General features: G+C 56.2%; 1 protein-coding gene across 8 annotated transcripts in view; it reads left to right on the top strand.

Annotated features, from left to right (window-relative positions):
- The window catches only part of DNMT3A (DNA methyltransferase 3 alpha), a 106,517-nt gene that overhangs the window by 41,321 nt on the left and 47,634 nt on the right, over positions 1-17,562 (top strand). For 5 of the 8 annotated variants that reach the window (XM_060309777.1, XM_060309776.1, XM_070046888.1 and 2 more), the window contains exon 4: positions 13,596-13,866. In XM_060309777.1, coding sequence (XP_060165760.1) covers positions 13,596-13,866 — 271 coding nt within the window. Of the gene's footprint in view, positions 1-1,567; positions 1,696-4,072; positions 4,136-9,523; positions 9,637-13,595; positions 13,867-17,562 lie in introns of those variants that run through there. The other 3 variants (XM_060309779.2, XM_060309781.2, XM_060309780.1) reach the window with 3 other exon arrangements.

Genomic DNA, 17,562 nt, shown 5'->3' on the forward strand with positions numbered 1-17,562 from the left:
TGGAGGAAGGGAACTGAGGTCTGGAAGTCCCATCAAAGCGAGTAGGGAAGAGATGCAGGCTGTTAAGAGAGGAGGAGGGCTGGGCGCTGTGTAAGTCCAGTGGAAGTGTAGACCCCGGGCTTCCGGGTGCCATTGCCTCTGAATCGGGGTGGGGGGGACTCTGGGGTTGCCCAAGATGAGGCGTGCTCCGGAGGGCAAGGCCCGTGGGCGGCAGGAACGTGCCTTCCTTATGCCTTAAACTCAGAGGCAGAACAATAGTTATCTGCCAGCTGCAGCCACAGCTGGTTCCTTTCTTTTCGTCCCTTCCAGCTGAGAACGGGGAACTTGGAGCAAGAAGGTAAAGAGGAGCCAGGAGCCCCGCATTTGTAACTCAGCCCTTCAAGGAAATGTTCTCAGCGGGGCAGGATTTTCCTCCTTGGGGCAGAGAGCAGGGTGAACGCGGCTGCAGTGAAAGGGGCGGCGGAGGGAGGGAGGGCGGGCGGCACCAGCTGGAGGTGAGGGGGGTTCTTGGAGTCGGGAGCTCTGGGAATCTGCAGGGCACTGAAGTGCACCACTGCCACTTCTGCTTGGAGATTTGGAGGGGAGGGGGGAAGAAGCTAAGTCATTTAACTGGTAAGTAATTTTAAACACTTTAATATTAAAGCAGACATGGATATTTTATGGCCTGGAATGAAAAATTCACATGCAGTTGAAAGATAAAACGGGACTTCAAAGGAATTTTCAGCTTGCAGCGGACTCCAGGCCGCACTCCTAGATTCCCCGGGGGTCCCTCCACTCTCCTCCCCGCCCTCACAGGGCACCTGGCGGGAGAAGGTGGAGGGGCACGGTGCAGGCTGAGTCAGAGCCCACCTGTCATTCCGAATCTGAGCTGCACGTGCGCTCGAGATCTGCAGAGCAAACCCCGCCTTTCCCTGGCTCGGGTGCTGGGGATGGGAGCCACCACCTGTAGCAAATGGGACCTGGCAGCCCTTGGACTCACACTTGTGAGTCCCTGGAACCAAAGGGAGGGCACGTCACTGAGAGCTGGGGTGGGGCCCCAGGATCAGAGGGTGCAGGGAAATCAGGGGTAAGTGTGGAAGTGCGTCCAGAGGTGGACAATGAGAGGGAAGAGGGGCACGGCCCAGTGGGTCATACACCCCTGGCCTGGAACAGTGCCCAGCATGGAGGGAAAAGCACTGTCTTTAAAATCCAGCAGAACTGGGTTTAAATCCCAGCTCCACCACAGACCACCTGTGTGACATTGAACAAGTCACTGCCTGAAGCTTGGGTTCCCGTTCTGAAAAATAGAGATGATAAAAATGCATTCCTCCTAGACCCCTGTGAGAATTAAATGGGTTAAAACACCAAAGAGCCAGTGGTCAGCAAAGGTGGGTCCTGCCCTTACCCGAGACAGAAGCAGCAGCCCTGGATTTACTGCTTCCCAGCTGTGTGACCTTAGCAAGTTACTGAACCTCTCTGAACTTTTGCTTCCTCATTGGTAAAATACGGCTACCGGTAATACCTGCCCTGTCCACCTCCAGGGGTGCTGTGCAAACAGCAAAGTGGGCTCCAAATGCACAGGGCCAGCAGCGTCATAAACCGGCATCCCCACCCCCGGAGGGGCCAGTGGGCCAGGGGTCTGCAAGGCCTTTCGGGTGGGAGCCTGGCGTCGGCCTCTCAGCAGCTCCAGTGGGCAGCGGTGCGCATCCCATGCAGGTCAGTGTGGATGTGGTCCAGTCCTAAGTGAGGCCCTGGGAAGGGAGAGAGTGCGTGGGGAGGCATGGGGCTGAGGCAGCTGTCGTGAAAGGGACGCCTTGCATGTAGAGGGGAACAGAGAACAGCCAGCAGGTCTTCCCCGGCAGCAGGCCCGTGGACCCCAAGGGAGCCCACGTGGGGGAAGTTCGTGCTGCAGCTCAGGGCCAGCCCACGGTCTCCTGGGCCTCGGGCCACCTGGTTCACTTGTGGAGCAGGTGCTGGCCCAGGCCTCCGCCCCTCCCCAGCCGAGGAGCACAGCAGGGAGGGCTTCTGGGGACCTGGCGCAGCTGTGGCCCTGGGAACAGATTGACCAGGGAGCTTTAAAGCAGCTGAGTGTGTGTCATCGAGCTAAGCCTGGAAACGGGGTGGGAGGGTGGGCTTGGCTCAAATCCTGGCAGGTGGAACAGAGGGAGCAGTGCTGGGAGTGCAAACATTTGTGCAAATGTTGCATATGCACTGCTGGACGGGGAGGGACGAGGTGCATCCAGTGGTGTCCTCACCATCCCCCGGCCTGAGGCTGTGAAATCGTCTCCAGAATTTCCCCCGAGGCCTGCCTGTCCCTGAGTGCCTTCCACTTTCCCCTGCTCCTGTGTCAGCCTCCTGGCTGCGCCCTCACCCAGATCAGGCCCCACCTGCCCCCAGCATCTCTCTAGAACCCCCGGCCCTCTCTTTTTCCATGACAAGCACATTACACCTACCGAGCACCTGCCAAATAAATAAGACTTATTTCAACCTAGTGTGCCAGAGGGGAGGCCCCACGTAATTAACTAAACACGGCCCGGGGCACATCGCTTTCAAGAATCTCTAGGCGCTTTCTTCTCATGGGACGAGACCTGGAGCCCTCCATTTGCCTCCACCATGTGACCCCTCCTGCCTCTGCACTGCTGCTCAGCGGCCACCTCTTTTGCCAAGGAAACCCCGCCTCTTCGCTGCTCCCTGATCACCCCAAGCACGCTCGTCCCGCTGCCTCGTAAGCTGTTCTGCAGCCCTCCCTTCTCTCTACCTGCCCGGTATCGCAGCCCTCCCTTCTCTCTACCTGCCCGGTATCACAGCCCACCAAGGCCTGTCTTGCAAATGAAGCCCAGTGCAGCCATCGTGACCCACGCTGGCTCTCCCTTTTGAACTGACCGTGAAATTAAAATGAACACTAAGAAGTAAGACAAGATATCAGCCCACCAATCCCGGGCTTTGGTCCACACACCTGACTGCGAAGCACCAGTCTGCGAACTGTTTTGCTACCTGTCTGTACAGAACTTGAGAATCAGCATTTAGAAACCTTTATATCAATTTGATACTGTCGCCACATCCACAGTCATGATTTCGTGTTTTACAAAAGTACCATTTCCTGGTGGATTGGGAACTTAAAAAACCTAAACCAAAGCCTGGCTTTTCACACAGAAAAGCTGGTGGAGAGGCCTTGTCTCTTCCACCAGATCTGCCATTTAGAGGCACCCCCATTGCACTGTCTACCCACTCACTGAGGTCAGCGACCACGAAGAAAGGCTCAGAGTGGTGCAGCAGTCGGTTGCCAGCGAGGGCTTTCTGCACCGTGACCTCATCTGATGCCAGCGACAAACCTGTGTCGGGTAGGTGGAGGCCGCTGGCATTACCATCCCCACATTCAGATGAAGAGACTGAGGTTCAGAGAGGACGATCTGGACTTGGACTCCACACCTCCCGACTGCAGAGCCCACGGTGCTCATTCCCCCTTGCCACTACGGCCACACCATCTGGAAGACTGGGTATCCCACATTCGCTTTAAGATAACATATGAATGCAGGGCTGTTTGAAAAAGCGTGTAGACCTGGTCCAAAAAGCATCCAGAGAAAACAGAACTGAGCAGGGCAATTGACCCAAATACCAGGGAGTCTGCGGGTAAGTGGGGAAGGCTGCGGTGGTCTGAGGAGTGAGCAGTGGGCCCATTTCAACCGGGCGGCAGTGTTGGTCTGTGGCACTGGCCTCAGAGCCAGGATGCTCGCAGCGCAGCCGGAGCAGCAACAGGAAACAGGAAGCCGGCCTCAGGGCTGGGCGGAGCCTAGAAAGGGAGCTGGCACCTGGGTGCAGGGCCTGCTGGCTGGCCAGTACCCGCGACCAGAGGACGGGACAGCAGCCTGCAGGGCTGGTCTCTGCTGGCCAGAGAGTGTGGGCCTGTGTGTGGGTGTGAGCGTCGGCTGGGAGGAAGAGGCATCTTCCTGTTCACCGGCTCCGAGGACGTTGCCGAGTAACAAGTGAGGGTGTCCGAAGCTGGTTCCTGCCTGCTCACAGACCCGGCCTGCCCTGCGAGCGCCTTTGTCCTATGTGCTGGTTACCGCTGGGGCTCCAGGAGGGACAGTATCTGCCCTTGCCCGCCAGACCCTGGGGTGGGGGCCGGCCCTTCAGGGCTCCCCGCCCTGTTTACTAGGTATATGCACTTATTCATTGAAAATTTATATTCATCAACTTCCTCCAGGGTTATTTTTGCTCAGTGGGAGCACTCTGAGGTCACCTCTTGCTAAGAATAACCCAGAAAGGGGGGGAGGGGGAGGGGAGGAGGGGGAGAGGGGGCTGGGAGCAGGCACCGAGCTCAGCCAGACCCGCTGACGCGTAGCTCACTCCTCGCTCCTCGCTGGAGGCTGGGCCTCCATCATAACGCCTGCGTGAGTGAGTTCCTGAGGGCCAAACGGCTCCACTTCAAAGCGAAAGACTTGTGCTGTAAGCTGTGTGAAGCCGGGGGACCGTTCCACTGCAGCTTAAGCCAGCCGAGTATCGTTTCCCTCAGTTATTGGGCCTTTGCAGTATCGGCTCATTTTCCCACCTAATATGACCGTTTGATTCTTAAGACAGAAATCAAATCCCCTCTTTGTGTCCGGGTTAGAAGGGCTCCTTCACTAACCCCTGGAACCTTGACTCGGTGACTTGGTGCCCCTTGTTTTTATGCACGAAACTTCCTGAAAGGGTATCTCCCATTCCTGGGCCCCGGCCCCTCACGGGGCATCCCTGCCTGTGAGCCTGCGTGGGCCCGCTGCTGCCCGTTGCCCTGTGTCGTCATGCTTTTGAAGGTGTGGGGAAAACAGGGCTGTCAGACATCTCGCGAGGTTAGAGACTTTCCTTGTAACTGTGCCATGCAGACTCCTCTGCTCATTCCCCCAGCTGATCATGTCAAACCAGCGCTCACAGAGCCATCCAGTACCCCAAGAGCCTGGCCCGTGGTCTGGACCTGAAGTGCCGAAGACATTGGCGGGAGGGGCTGGACTTGGGCCTTCGAAGGGAGGTGACGTGTGGCCGGGGAAAGTGGGAGGTTTCCCCACCTAGGACCTTCCTGAGCAGCGTATGCAGGGACGAGTGTGCGCGGGGACGGGCGTGCTTGGGGGAGGCCGGACCGTGCGCGGACTGGCTTGACTGAGTGGACGAGGGTTTCGTTTACGAACACCTTTGATCTTGGGTGGAGAGGTAGTTTGCAGGCAGCCCGAGGGTTTATATTTTATCCTCTCAAAAATGTGCTGTGTTTATCTGGAGGATTTTTGAGACGGTGGGAGGTGTGAAGTGATGGGCGTCATGTTTTGGGAAGCTCACTCTGGCATCCGTGAGCATGATGGGTTGAGCACAAGAGAATGCAGGGAGATAGGATGGGGCACATTGGGGCCAAAAATTGCCCCCAGAGCCTGTTGGGGGGCGGCCGTGATGGGAGAGAACTGGCAGGGCCTGCAGTGCTGGGCTGCGGACCAGGGAGAGGGAGGAAGGTGCTGCCAGCCCCCAGGGCCAGTGGCAGTGGTATTGTCAGAGATGGAGCCTTCTGGAAGGGAGCAGGTTTGGCAGGGGCCCTTTCCAGAGGCTGATCTACTTATCTGGTCTTATCGGGGGAGCATCTGAGTGAAATCCCAGACTCTCCATTTTGTTTTTCCAAAAACCCCTGTTTATTTTCAGCCCTCCCCGGTCCCTTCCCCAGAGCCACATGTTCCAGGCCCTCTCCAGCAAGAGGGGTTCATTCCCTCCGGTCCCGAGCCCCGTGGGCTTCCTAGGACCCCGTGGGCGTCTCCGGAGCCCGAGCTGCACCTGCCCCACTCCCGCTGCTGCAGGGACCTTCCGCACACACATCTGGGCAGTTATTGACGTCGGCCTTCTTTCATCATCCTCACCTAGAGAATTTTGTGCGTTTCAGTCCTGCCACCTCAAGAAAGATATACAGAGATGGAAAAGCTCCAGGAAAGGGCAGCTACATCGATGAAGGGGAAGGCAGGGCAGCCAAGTGAGGACAGACAAGAGAGCTTACGGCTCTCCAATCTGGAGAGATGAAGCTGAGCGGGGCTGTGATTAAAGCTATGAAGTCACGCCGTAGGGTGGGGCAGGATGAGCATTGCCCCAGCGGGGGTGGGCGGGGGTGGGGAGACACACATCAGAAACTTTAGAAAGGTTCGTGAAGCATAGACAGGAAAGCACCATTTTCCATGCTGAGTTCCCTTCTCACCCAGCCTGTCACCCTAGGCCTGGACGTAGAGGTTGAGAACAGAAGAAAACTGCGAAAGAGGTTTACTTAAATACGACCTGGATCTTCTCTACATAATGGCTTTTTCAAGGGAGGCTCCAGCTCACCCTGAAATCCTTTGAGGTTGACTTCAAAGAGCACAGTCAGGCCCTCTTCCAGGTGGACAGGTGTCCCTGCTGGAAGTAGAACCCCGGATGGGCCGCCACTCACCAGGCATGCTAGTTCTTGCATCCATTTGTCACAGCTAGCAGGGGCCCCGACTGAGTGACCTCTAAGACTTCGCCACACCCTGAAGTTCTCTCCTCAGTCCTGAGTCCCTCTTCTCTCTCTCTCTCTCTCTCTTTCTTAAACACACACACACACACACACACACACACACACACACACACACACACACACACACACGCTGGAGAGATCTCTGGGGAGGAGGGTGGGAAGGAAGCTCCCAGCCTCAGTGGTGAGAGAAATGGTGGCACCTAGAAGTCATACCCAAGCTGGGGTCAGACTTGCCAGAGTTGGCCCTCTTTGGCCTCTGGTCCTTCTGTCCCTTGACCCCACTGGTGGCCCTTTTGGCCACTCCACTAGAGAAAAGGAAATTGGAAGGGTCAAGGTCCTGGTTCCAAAGTCTTGGGGTCCGACTCCATTCACCCCAGGAAGGCTGAGCAGGGAGGCATGTGGGCCTCTCTTGGGAGTGGGCGTGGGGGAACTCTCTGGCTTTCCCTGCCTCAAGGCCACTTCCAGCCGATCAGAGCAGAGGGCTGCCAGGGGAAGGGGCTGCAGGAAGGCCTGGAGCAGAGGAGACTGGGGAGCCCGGGCCCAGTGCCAGCGCTTAGGGGACAGGGCTGCCCCACTTACGTGGACGGTTTGGCTGTTTCCTGAAACGAGAGTCAACTTGGGAAAATCCAGGGCGTTGGCGGTGAGCTGAAGGGTCTGCGAGGGACTGGAGTGAACGGAGGGTGCGAGTGGAGGGGGATTGTTGGCGTGTTTTTGTTGACATCACTCTGGGGCATCTGAGCACGTCTCTGCGGCTGGTGAGCGGGTTTCTCTGGGCCATGGTGAACCCCTTGTGTGTCTGTGCATGTGATTGCGTCTCTGTGTGTCTTTAATCAAGAGGCCATAGCTGGCCAGACGCCAGGGTCCCCGGCTGGCATAGAGCTGAGTGTTCCAAGTGCCTTAAAGGCACAATGGCGATGAGGGGGTAGGAGGGAGGGCAGGAAGGCTGGGGAGGGCGAGGTGAGGCCATCCCACATCTGCCAGCCTCTGGGCCTCCCCCCGCCGGAGCTCCCCTGGGGTCTGGGGGCAAAGGCCCCTTTCAGCAGCAGCTCCTGGCACAGGAGGAGAGGGTGAGTCAGGTGCCCAGAACCAGGCCAGAACGTGGCTCCGACCTCCAGGGCCTTCCAGTGGTAGACACAGGGTCCCAGGTCTCCCCCCTCCACACCTGGGCCCAGGTAAGCCTGCGCCCGGGGCTGTGCTGGAGAGCTGACCCAGGGACCTGTCTCCCTTGTATCATTTCCCTCGCCTCTTAGCTTTCGTGTGCAGGTATCATACCTGTCAAACAGGCCTCAAAATCCCTTTCCTATTTGGAGCCCCGGCACTCTGCCCCACCTTGGGAGACAAGGCCTCCCTTCCTGAGGGAGGGTTGGAGTTCTGGGGTCTGGTCCAGACTTCCAGCAAAGGGGGAGGGGAAGGGGGCAGGGTGGGCAGCTGGGGGACTGGCTTTGGCCTGGACAGGTTCACTTCTGGCTTTGCCTCTGGCCTTTCCCTGTGGTGGCTGCTGCCTGGGAAACAGCTGCAGCCTTTCCCTGGCCCTGCTCAGGCACATCAAAGCCTCCTTTTCCCTCCTTGGATCCCTTGGGATTTGAGGTTGGGCTTTTCCTGAGACTCAACCCAGAGGGGGTGGCTAGCTTTCAAATGCCTCTCCTGTACCTGGGTCATTTTGGAAGCTTTACCACTTAGAAGGCGTGTGACCTGAGGCAGACCTTGGAGACCTTTTCCTTGGAAAAGTGAGAGTTAACACCAACCCATCAGGATAATTGGGATAATTAAGTCGATCGATTGTATAAGCATAGTTATGCCGAGTCCTCTGCTTAGCACTGGGGAGCTGTCAGTGGAGTGGTTGGAAGGAAGAGAAATAAAAAGTTAAATAAGGCAAAGCTCACAGTCTAGGAGGGAGACACACAGTAAACAAATAATTAGGTAACATGTGAGGAGTGCTCTAATGAGATAGGGTGTGAAAGTGCTTTGTAAACAAATGTGGTATGCGGTGGGCTAGGGGATGTGAGTGAATGCTGGGGTGAACTTAAGGGCCAGGCTCCACAGGGGCTTTGGGGGTGTTGGGGGCAAGGCTGAGGGTTCCAAAGACCAGGGCCTGGCACAAATACCACCCGGGGTGGTGTGTGTGAGAGACAGACAGACAGATTTTAAAATGTTCCTTAGAAGACAAAGTAGAATAGTGGTTGCCAGGGACTTGGGGGGTGGGGGGATGGGGAATTTTGTTTAATGGGTACAAGAGTTTCAGTTTGGGATGATGAAAAAGTTTTCAAGGTGGACAGTGTTAATGGTTGTACAACAGTGTGAATGTACTTAATTTCATTGAATTGTACACTTGAGAATGGGTAAAATGGTGGGTTTTATGTTGCATATATTTTACCAAAATTTTTTTTTGTTTTAAAAAAATGGTCCCTAGAAAAAGTCCCTGGTCCGCGCCCCCGTCCTCAGCCCAGGGCTTTTCAACAACAGCACCATCCACGTTTGGGGCTGCGTAATTTTTGTGGTGAGGGCTGTCCCCTCCCCACCAGAAGCCATTGTCTGTCCCCCCAACCCACAGTGAGGTGACCCAAAGCGTCTCAGACACATTGCCAGATGTCCTCTGCGGGGAACCACTGCCTTCACTGCTTGGGATGAGCTGCTCGCAGGAGGGGCCCGAGGAGCGGGTGGGCAACAGAGAAGCAGGAGGCATTTCCCTGGGGTGGAGGGGTCTTGCCTGGAAGGAAGGCAAAGATCGGCAAACTCTGAGGGGCCCCGGGAGGTGGGCCCTGGGCGGGGTTAGGCGCACGGTGGGAACAGACTCTGCGTGATCCGTTGTGTCCACCACCCCAGGGAGGAGAAGTGAGGGGACCCGTGGCTGCCATTCCCATTCTGCCTCCACTCCCGCCCTCTTCCCGTACCCCACAGGTGAGAAGAAGGGGAGTGCAAATTGTCACCTCTAGCTGCTGGCGGTGCCTTCTACAGGGACCAGGGGCTTCTGCTGCTACCCCTCCCCGCCATGGGAACAACGAGTGTCTCAGGGTGTGCCGTGTCTCCTTTCAAGGCAACTGTAAAGAATAAAAGCAAACAGAAACAGGATTTTTAACAGTTACGCTTGACATGAACAAAGTTGAAACTCCCTCTAGACGTGTGAACTGGATGCTCTCGCTCGTAACCTGGTCTTTGGCATTAAGGTATCAATCATGACTACTGAACACCTGCCAGGTGCCCTGCTCCGCGCCCAGTCTAACGTAATAAAGCGAGTCCCTGCCTCTAGGAGGCGACAAGCTAGTGGGGGGTGGGGGGAAAGGAGGGCCCAGGCCTGGCTGGGGTGGCCACTCCTAGTGGCTTCCAGGTCTGCTCTTCTCACCTGAGATGCCCTTTTAGGGAGCACCCGGCTCCTCCCTGGAGATTTAGAGTTGCGTCAGTCCATTTGCCTGTGGACCTCCTTCCTTCCTCTCAGTGGTTTCTTCTGGGTGGATTTGACCTGCCCAGTTACCCTGAACTCCAGAGAGAGGGCCAGTGAGGGGCCACTACTGGCCGTGTGTGTGTGGGGTTCTTGATGGGTAAGATGGATCAAGGGTTGACCGTGGCAAGAGTCGGCAGCTCCCCTAAGCCCAGAGCTTTGGTCAACTCAGGGTCATCCACGACCAGAGAGGGCGGGCAATGGGGGATGGGCTGGTCGGGAGGAAAGGAGGGAGAGGACTCGTGAGATTGGGGTGGATTTCAGCCCGCTGAGCTACCCCCGGGGCTGGAGCTGTGCAGGGTGCTCCCCTACCCCTCATCCGCCCACCTCGGGAAGGATGGCGTGTCTCATGCTGCAGACGGGTCCTCCAGGGCAGGCCTGGGAGGGGTGCCCGATCCGGGTGGGTTGGGACCCTGGGGCTGGGTTGAGTCTCGGAGCAGGTACTCCTGGGTCTCTATGCTATGGAGCTGGCAGTCAACAGGAAGTGAGTCCCAGGGTGAGAGGAGGCCGTGTGGTCCCCGGGCAGGAAGTGAGTGACAGCGGAGTTGTCTGAGCAGTTTGTGGGGCTGGGAGCCTGCCTCGACTTGAGGTGTCTGGGGAAGCAAGTGGCTAGAGGAAAGGAGGACCACGGCCATGGTAAGAGATTGGCGCTGGCCCAAACTTCGCAGCCTGCGTTGGCCAGCGGGATCCCCTACCCACCTCCCTGGGAGCGCTGCGTCTGGGGCTCTGTGGCGCTGGCACAGCCGGGCCTGAGGGTAGCAGTGGGGGCCCAGGCGTGCCTGGCTCTCTGGGTTGCCTGGGCCACCCGACTCTCTCCCACACAGGAGCCTCGAGCAATGAGAGGATTTATCCAGGGAGGGGAATTCTAGGCCAGGGAGCCTGCTAGCTTGAGCAGGGAGGTGGGAAAGACCTTCTGAGTCCTGAACAGGGTGTGTGGGTCCTGACACCTGGGGATGGCAGCTGAAGAGAGAGACAGGGCCTGGCTGCTCCCCTGGCCATCCTGCCTTTGGCCTCCTGGCTCTGCCGGCTTCGGCCCCAAGTGCCCAACCCTAGTGGAGGACTTCTCCCTTCCGCCAGAGGCCACAGGCCTCGTCTTCCTCTTGCTGCGGCCCCCCACCCCTGCTGCTGAGGCGCGCACACGTTTGTAGCTTTCTGCGGGAGGTTTTCTTCCTGGAAGCAGGCCTGCCCCCAGCTGTCCCACACAGCCCTCCACACGGCCAGGAGAGCAGCCCGGCAAGGCCGCGCGTTCCCTCTGCTCGCCCTCAGCTGCTCCATGTAGGGACTCGTCCAGGGAGGATGCTGGTTTTTATTTTTGTTATTTTTTAACAAGGCCCACGTCCCTATTCGCCACCTCGGGGGTTTCCTCACCATACAGCAGTGGGCTCAGAGTTGAGATCGTAGATCCTCGGAGCAGAAGCAGCCTTGGAGGCTGCCGGGCCTTGCAGGGAGGGCCTGGGGAAACCAGTGCTCTCTCAGGCTTTGGGGGGTGCTTCAGGGATACAACTCTCTGGAGGGAATTTGGCAGGATCTACTCACACGTGGATGGGCAGGCCCTCTCCCCCCGGCCAGTCCACTTCTGGGACTCTGGCCTACAGAAATCCACAGGTGCGCAGAGCGGTTAAGTGCAAGGGGTTCACTGCAGGAGAAAGCAAACCAGCCCAAAGGCCCACCATTAGGAGATGGTTTGAATAAATTAAGGAGCATCCGTTCGATAGAATGCTGAGCAGCTGAGACAGAATGAGCCCGATCCACACGCACTGGTATGGAGAGATGCCCGCGGTGCTTGCTAAGTGAAAAAGCAAGTTGCAGAACGATAAGTCGTATGATCCCTTCTTAGGGGAAAAAAAAACCTGGATCTGGATGTGTGTATAAATGCATGTGTATAAACATGTAACTTACACATGATTGTAGATGCAGAGGAGAAAAGTCGAGAAAAGCTACTTGCCAAACTGTTAACAAGCAATTTAAAAAAATCTTTTCTTAAATTTATTTATTTAGTTTTTGGCTGCACTGGGTCTTCGTTGCTGCGCGCAGGCTTTCTCAAGTTGCGGCGAGCGGGGGCTACTCTTCGTTGCGGTGCGCGGGCTTCTCAGTGCAGTGGCTTCTCTTGTTGCCGAGCACAGGCTCTAGAGCGCGCGGGCTTCAGTAGTTGCGGCACGCAGGCTCAGTAGTTGCGGCACGCAGGCTCAGTAGTTGCGGCACGCAGGCTCCAGAGCGCAGGCTTGGTAGTTGTGGCACACGGGCTTAGTTGCTCCGCGGCATGTGGGATCCTCCCGGACCAGGGCTCGAACCCGTGTCCCCTGCATTGGCAGGCGGATTCTTAACCACTGCGCCACCAGGGAAGTCCCAAACTGTTAATAACGGCTCACCTGTGGGGAGTGATTTTGGAGGCACAGAAGTGAAATAGGAGCTTTAACCTTTTAATACTACTCACTTTTGTGTGGTTTGTGTTTTTATAATATGTGTGTCTGACTTTTATAAACAGAAAAAAAACTTGAAAAGAAGGAAACCCTCCATTGGTCTAGCCTAGTCATCTCACCTTACAGGTGGGGAAGCTGAGGCGCCCTCTTGAGCGGCGCCTTCCTGAGGTGTTTGCTGAGCTGGTGCCGCTCCCGCCCTTCTCCAGGCGGTTGATCTGCAGGGGAGCCGATGGGCAGGGCTGCTGGGGGCGGCCTGGTGCCCACGGATGTGGCAGAGCGCCAAGTATAGGGGACTCTTGTCTCTCCTGCCCCAGGAGGACACCTCGTTCCTTCTGCTATGTCCTGGCCTACCTGCCCCCAGAGGGCCAAGGACCAAGTGCTGGCCACGCTCTGTCCTCACAAAGTGTGTGGCCTCAAGCTAATCACAAAATTCTCTGAGAGCCTCCCCAGGGAGGCCGAGCGGCTCTGAGGGGTAACGGGGTGAGGAGCTTTTGCCCACCATGCAGTGACACTTCTGAAGGACGGTTCCGACAACTCTCAGTGTGATTCTTGTAGCAAGCTCAGTTCTGAGACTCTTGGGAACAAAGCAAGACACTTCCTCTTGGGGGGGACGTGGCGCCACGTGCCAGGGAGGGTTGCTGCAGAGACTGCGGTTGCTGGCTGGGGCCTTGGCTCTCCTGGGGTCTGAGCGCCCAGGGAAGGCTGTGGGCAAACGCTGAGGGAGGGACCTGTGCTAGGCTTTGGGGCCCAGAGGAGGCCCTCTTTCACCCTCACACTCCACCTGGCCAGGCAGCAGCTCGAGGGACCAAGAGGACAGCCAGGGGGGCTCTGGCACAGAAGTCAGATCAGCCCGGGGTTACTAGAATCTTCTGAGGAGGGGTCCTGGTTTGAAGTAGGGATAGTGTGAGGAGCATCTGTTTTCGGTAGAGGCCACAGAGAAGACTTGGGCACCCTCTGTCACCTCAGTGAGTGGGGATGGCCTGGCTGGGGCGCAGCTGGCAGTGGGACCAGGCTGTTAAACCTGCTCGGTTTCTTCTCCCGTTTTCTTAACTGGAGTCCACAGACCTCTTGACTTCAGGGGGTCAGGCCTGTGAACCCCTTGAATCTGAGAGAACAACTGTGAGTGTATTTGACTCCATAAACATTTATGTGCACACAGTTTTCTAGACAGCGGGTGTATAATTTTCACCGGAATCTCAGATGGGTCAGTGATGCAAAAGGGGCTAAAACCACTGGTCTAATTCTCCCCTCACGTTTATCTTTCCAGGTGGAAAGCAGTGACACGCCGAAGGACCCCGCCGTGACCTCCAAGTCCCCGTCCATGGCCCAAGACTCAGGCCCCTCAGAGCTGTTACCCAACGGGGACTTGGAGAAGCGGAGTGAGCCCCAGCCAGAGGAGGGGAGCCCCGCTGGGGGGCAGAAGGGCGGGGCCCCAGCAGAGGGAGAGGGTGCAGCTGAGACCCCGCCCGAAGCCTCCAGAGCCGTGGAGAATGGCTGCTGCACCCCCAAGGATGGCCGGGGAGCCCCTGCAGAAGAGGGTAAGTCCTGGGCAAAAGCAGGGCAGCCTCTGCTGGGCTGGCTGGGATGCCCCTGAGGGTTAGAGCCTCGGGGCCTAGTGGGCCCAGGAGGCCTGGGCTGGGCGCGGTAGCGGAAGGCCTGCTTGCCAGAGCTGTGCCCTGCAGGCTGCATGCAGCCTGCACCATTTTTGATTTGGCCCATGTAGTATTTTAAACATTAAAAAAAATGAGTTGCCAATATTTAAGAATCAAGAAATTTCACATAAGAATCTGGAGTTTTGGCTTCTCATGGAAAAAAACAGCTAGATCTGGCAAGAGTGAGTTTACAGAATGCCATTGGTTGCCGGACTGGGGTGATGGCTGTCTCCCCATAGGCTGGTCGTGTGCCTCGCTTTCCCTCAGCCTTTGCCTGGCCTGCTTACTCTTCCGCGAGACCTGCGGCTCTTTGGGGTCCACACGTTGGTAGCCCCTGGCCTGGGCGCTCGAGGGCAGCAGATGTCCTTGTGGATATTAAAAGCCCAGCTAGCTTTTCCCGGTGCGGATGTCCTGAGCCCACCATAGTTGAGTGGACTGGACTGAAGTTTGGTGGTGACAGATTGGGGGAGGGGACGAGCAGGGGGGAGTTGGGTGTGCGCTGCCCAGCCCAGGCCTCTTCCTCTGAGGACTTTGTGGCCTAGCCCTGGAGTCCTGGAAAGTTGCCCACTTTTCTCTTTAAGGTTAAGCCAGCGATTTCGGGGCCAAGAGAGCTGTAAACATGTTAGTAATGAGGACAACTAGCATTTGTACAGGGCTTCACAGTTTACGAAGCACTTTCTCATACATTATCACATTTGATCCTCCCAGGGCCCTGCCAGGTTGTTTTGCATATGTGCATTTTAATTTCAAAAAGCCTTCCTTCCTAAGTGTACATGATGGAATGAATCAATCGATTAATTGGCATAACTTAATTTTGCATGCATTCAAACCTATATTCGTGCAAGGTAGAGAGCATCTCCGGAAAAGAGATTCCCAAATTTATTTTAAAATATCTTTCATTCGTCTATTATTCAACTAATATTTATGACGCTCCCACCATGTGCAAAGCGCTTTCTGAGGTACTCACTCTGCATTTGTTGTTTTATTTACTCTTCCAAACAATCTTCTTCAAGAGGGATTACTATCCTCATCTTAAGGTGGAAAAAAATTGAGCCTTAACGAGATGAAGTGACTTGGTCAGGGACTCCAATCCTGTCAGTGGCAGATGCAGAATTCGTTCCATCTTGGTCTCTAGCTTCCGAGTCGGTGTGCCCTTCCCAGATCCCCCGCTGTTCTGGAGTGGGGCTTGGAGTGGGGGATGGTCCTGAACTCTGCACCTCCGGGGGTGTGTCCTGACTCGTGGTGGGAGTGGCCAAGGGGCCAGAGTGGAGTGAAACTGGAGGAGAGGGAGAAAACGCCATCCTCCCCTTACAACGGCCACATGTGCAAGAGCAGAACCGGGGAACCCATCGGCCCTGCCCACCAAGTAGGCAGCTCCTGGGACCCCACCATGGCTTGCACCCAGCCGCCACCCAGGGCCAGGGCAGCCCTTGCTGCCTGGTGGGATGGAACCAGCACTCCAAGGCTGCTCTTAACCCGTGAGAGTTTGCTTTCGGTTTGGGATTTCCCCGGCTCTGTTCGTTCTCAGGAGCAACTCCTTCGGTCAGTGAACAGGGGTTTATTAAACACCCATTTGGTGTGTGCCGGGATCTGGGGAAACCATCGCGAGCAAAAACCTGGTTCTTGTCCTGGAGGACCTCCCAGTCCACTGGAGAGATAGATGTTAATGAGAAATGCACACTTACCGGTGTGTGATTATACACGGAGATAAGTTCTCTACGGGAGAATAAACATGGTTTTCTGAGGAGCTGTAACAGAGGAACGCCAGCCAGCCTGGGCTGTTACACCTAAGCCGAAGGATGAGCTGGGGTTCACCAGGGAAGGCGAAGGGCCGGGAGGCGGTGAGAACAAGTGGGAGGGAGCATGGTATCCAGGGACCTGACAGAAACCTACAAGTCTGGAATGGGGGGAGGAAGGGAGAGGGGTGTGCGACAGCAGACAGGACCAGCGCGGCTTCAAGGCTGCCCTCTCAGGGGTTGACGTGATCCGCTTTGCATTTTGAAAAGATCCCTTTGCCATCTGGATCCTGGAATGGAACAGAGGGGCTGGGAAGCAGGACGAGCGATTAGGAGGCTGCTGCAGGCGCCCAGGGGAGGAGGGTGGGTCTGGGGAGCTGTGGATGCGTGCCAGGGACACAAGGGGGAAGGGGAGAGATGGTTCAAGGGTTACTCCTGGGTTTGGGACTTTCACATATTGAGCGGATCCTTCTCAGAATCTTGGTGCAAAGTGCACTGGGCAAAAACATCCCACGTGTCCTTGATCTTCAAAATTTGGCCCTGGAGCAGTCCTGTGTGGCCCCAGCTATTCAGGTAGTGGGGATGCTGGCAGGGATCAGAGCTGGGGTCCCTAAAGGTCACTGTGAATCGCCTGGTTGCTGAGACTGGTGAGCTGTTACCTAGAGGGGTGGGCATTGGCCTACTGGAGGCTCGGCCGCTGGTCCAGCAGTCAGCCACACAGAACACATAGGCAGCTACTTGGTTCCAAGGAGGAAGGAGACTGAGGCCCCAGGGTGGAAGTGAATTGGCCATGGTCTCCTTTCGGTTCCCCTCATTCCAGGTCTCTTTTCAGGGGCCCCATCCGTCTGTCCTGGAAGCACTCTCATTAGTTCCTACACAGGAAAAATGGAGGGCTTTAAGGCAGTCTTGGCCTGGGCACCCTCCCAGGAGCCCCAGATCTTGATAGTACAACCAGGAGAAAGGAAGAGCAGAGGAGATGATGAGTAATAAAGGACGAGAGCCACCTGGACAGGCAGGTGGTGGCCCTGGAACTGCTCCTGCACTCTTAGCACTGAGGCCGTCATGATGATAGTAGTAACGATGGTAATGTGGCTTTCTTTTTTATTTTATTTTATCTTATTTATTTTATTTTTTCTGAATATTAACTATGTGTTGAGTGTTCTATGTCCTTACTACTCAAAGTGGTCCATGGACAGCAGCGTCTCCTGGCATGACCTGGGATGTTAGAAATGTAGGATCTCAGGCCCCACCCTAGACCCACTGAATCAGAATCTACATTTGAAAGAGATCCTCATGATTTCAATGCATATTAAACTTTGCTGTTTATGTGATTCTCTTATTTAATCCTTGCTAGCATCTGAGGAAGACTTTTTTACCCCCATTTTCCAGGTGGGGAGACTGAGGGTTCAGACAGGTTAAGTAACTTACCCGAGATTATACGACCAGTAAAGGACCAGCACCAGAGTAGGGTCAGTACAAAGCTCCTCTCTGCTTAGACAGAACACGCAGCATTGGGCTAGTGGCTGCCCTCTGAGGCCAGCCTGGCCTCAGCCCTGTCATTGAGATTTGGCTTCACTTTAAAGGGAATTTGGGGGTGGCCCCTGGCAGAGTGTAGCCTCAGACCAACAGGTAAGTGTTAGAAGCACCCTGGCCTCTCCTGCCCCCAGGACATGAGATGCCCCAGGGTCATGTCCAAGCCTGCCAGGGCCACCCTGGAAGGCACACAGCCACCTGGCCCAGCCTGTGACCCTGGATCTGGGCCAGGAGCAGATGGACTGCAGAGGGAGTGTCGAGAGAGCTGCTGACCCCCCTTGACTCAGGACAAGTGCTGCATTCTAAGGCCGCC

The sequence above is a fragment of the Globicephala melas genome, chromosome 12, assembly GCF_963455315.2.
Source record: "Globicephala melas chromosome 12, mGloMel1.2, whole genome shotgun sequence".
NCBI classification, from domain to species: domain Eukaryota; kingdom Metazoa; phylum Chordata; class Mammalia; order Artiodactyla; family Delphinidae; genus Globicephala; species Globicephala melas.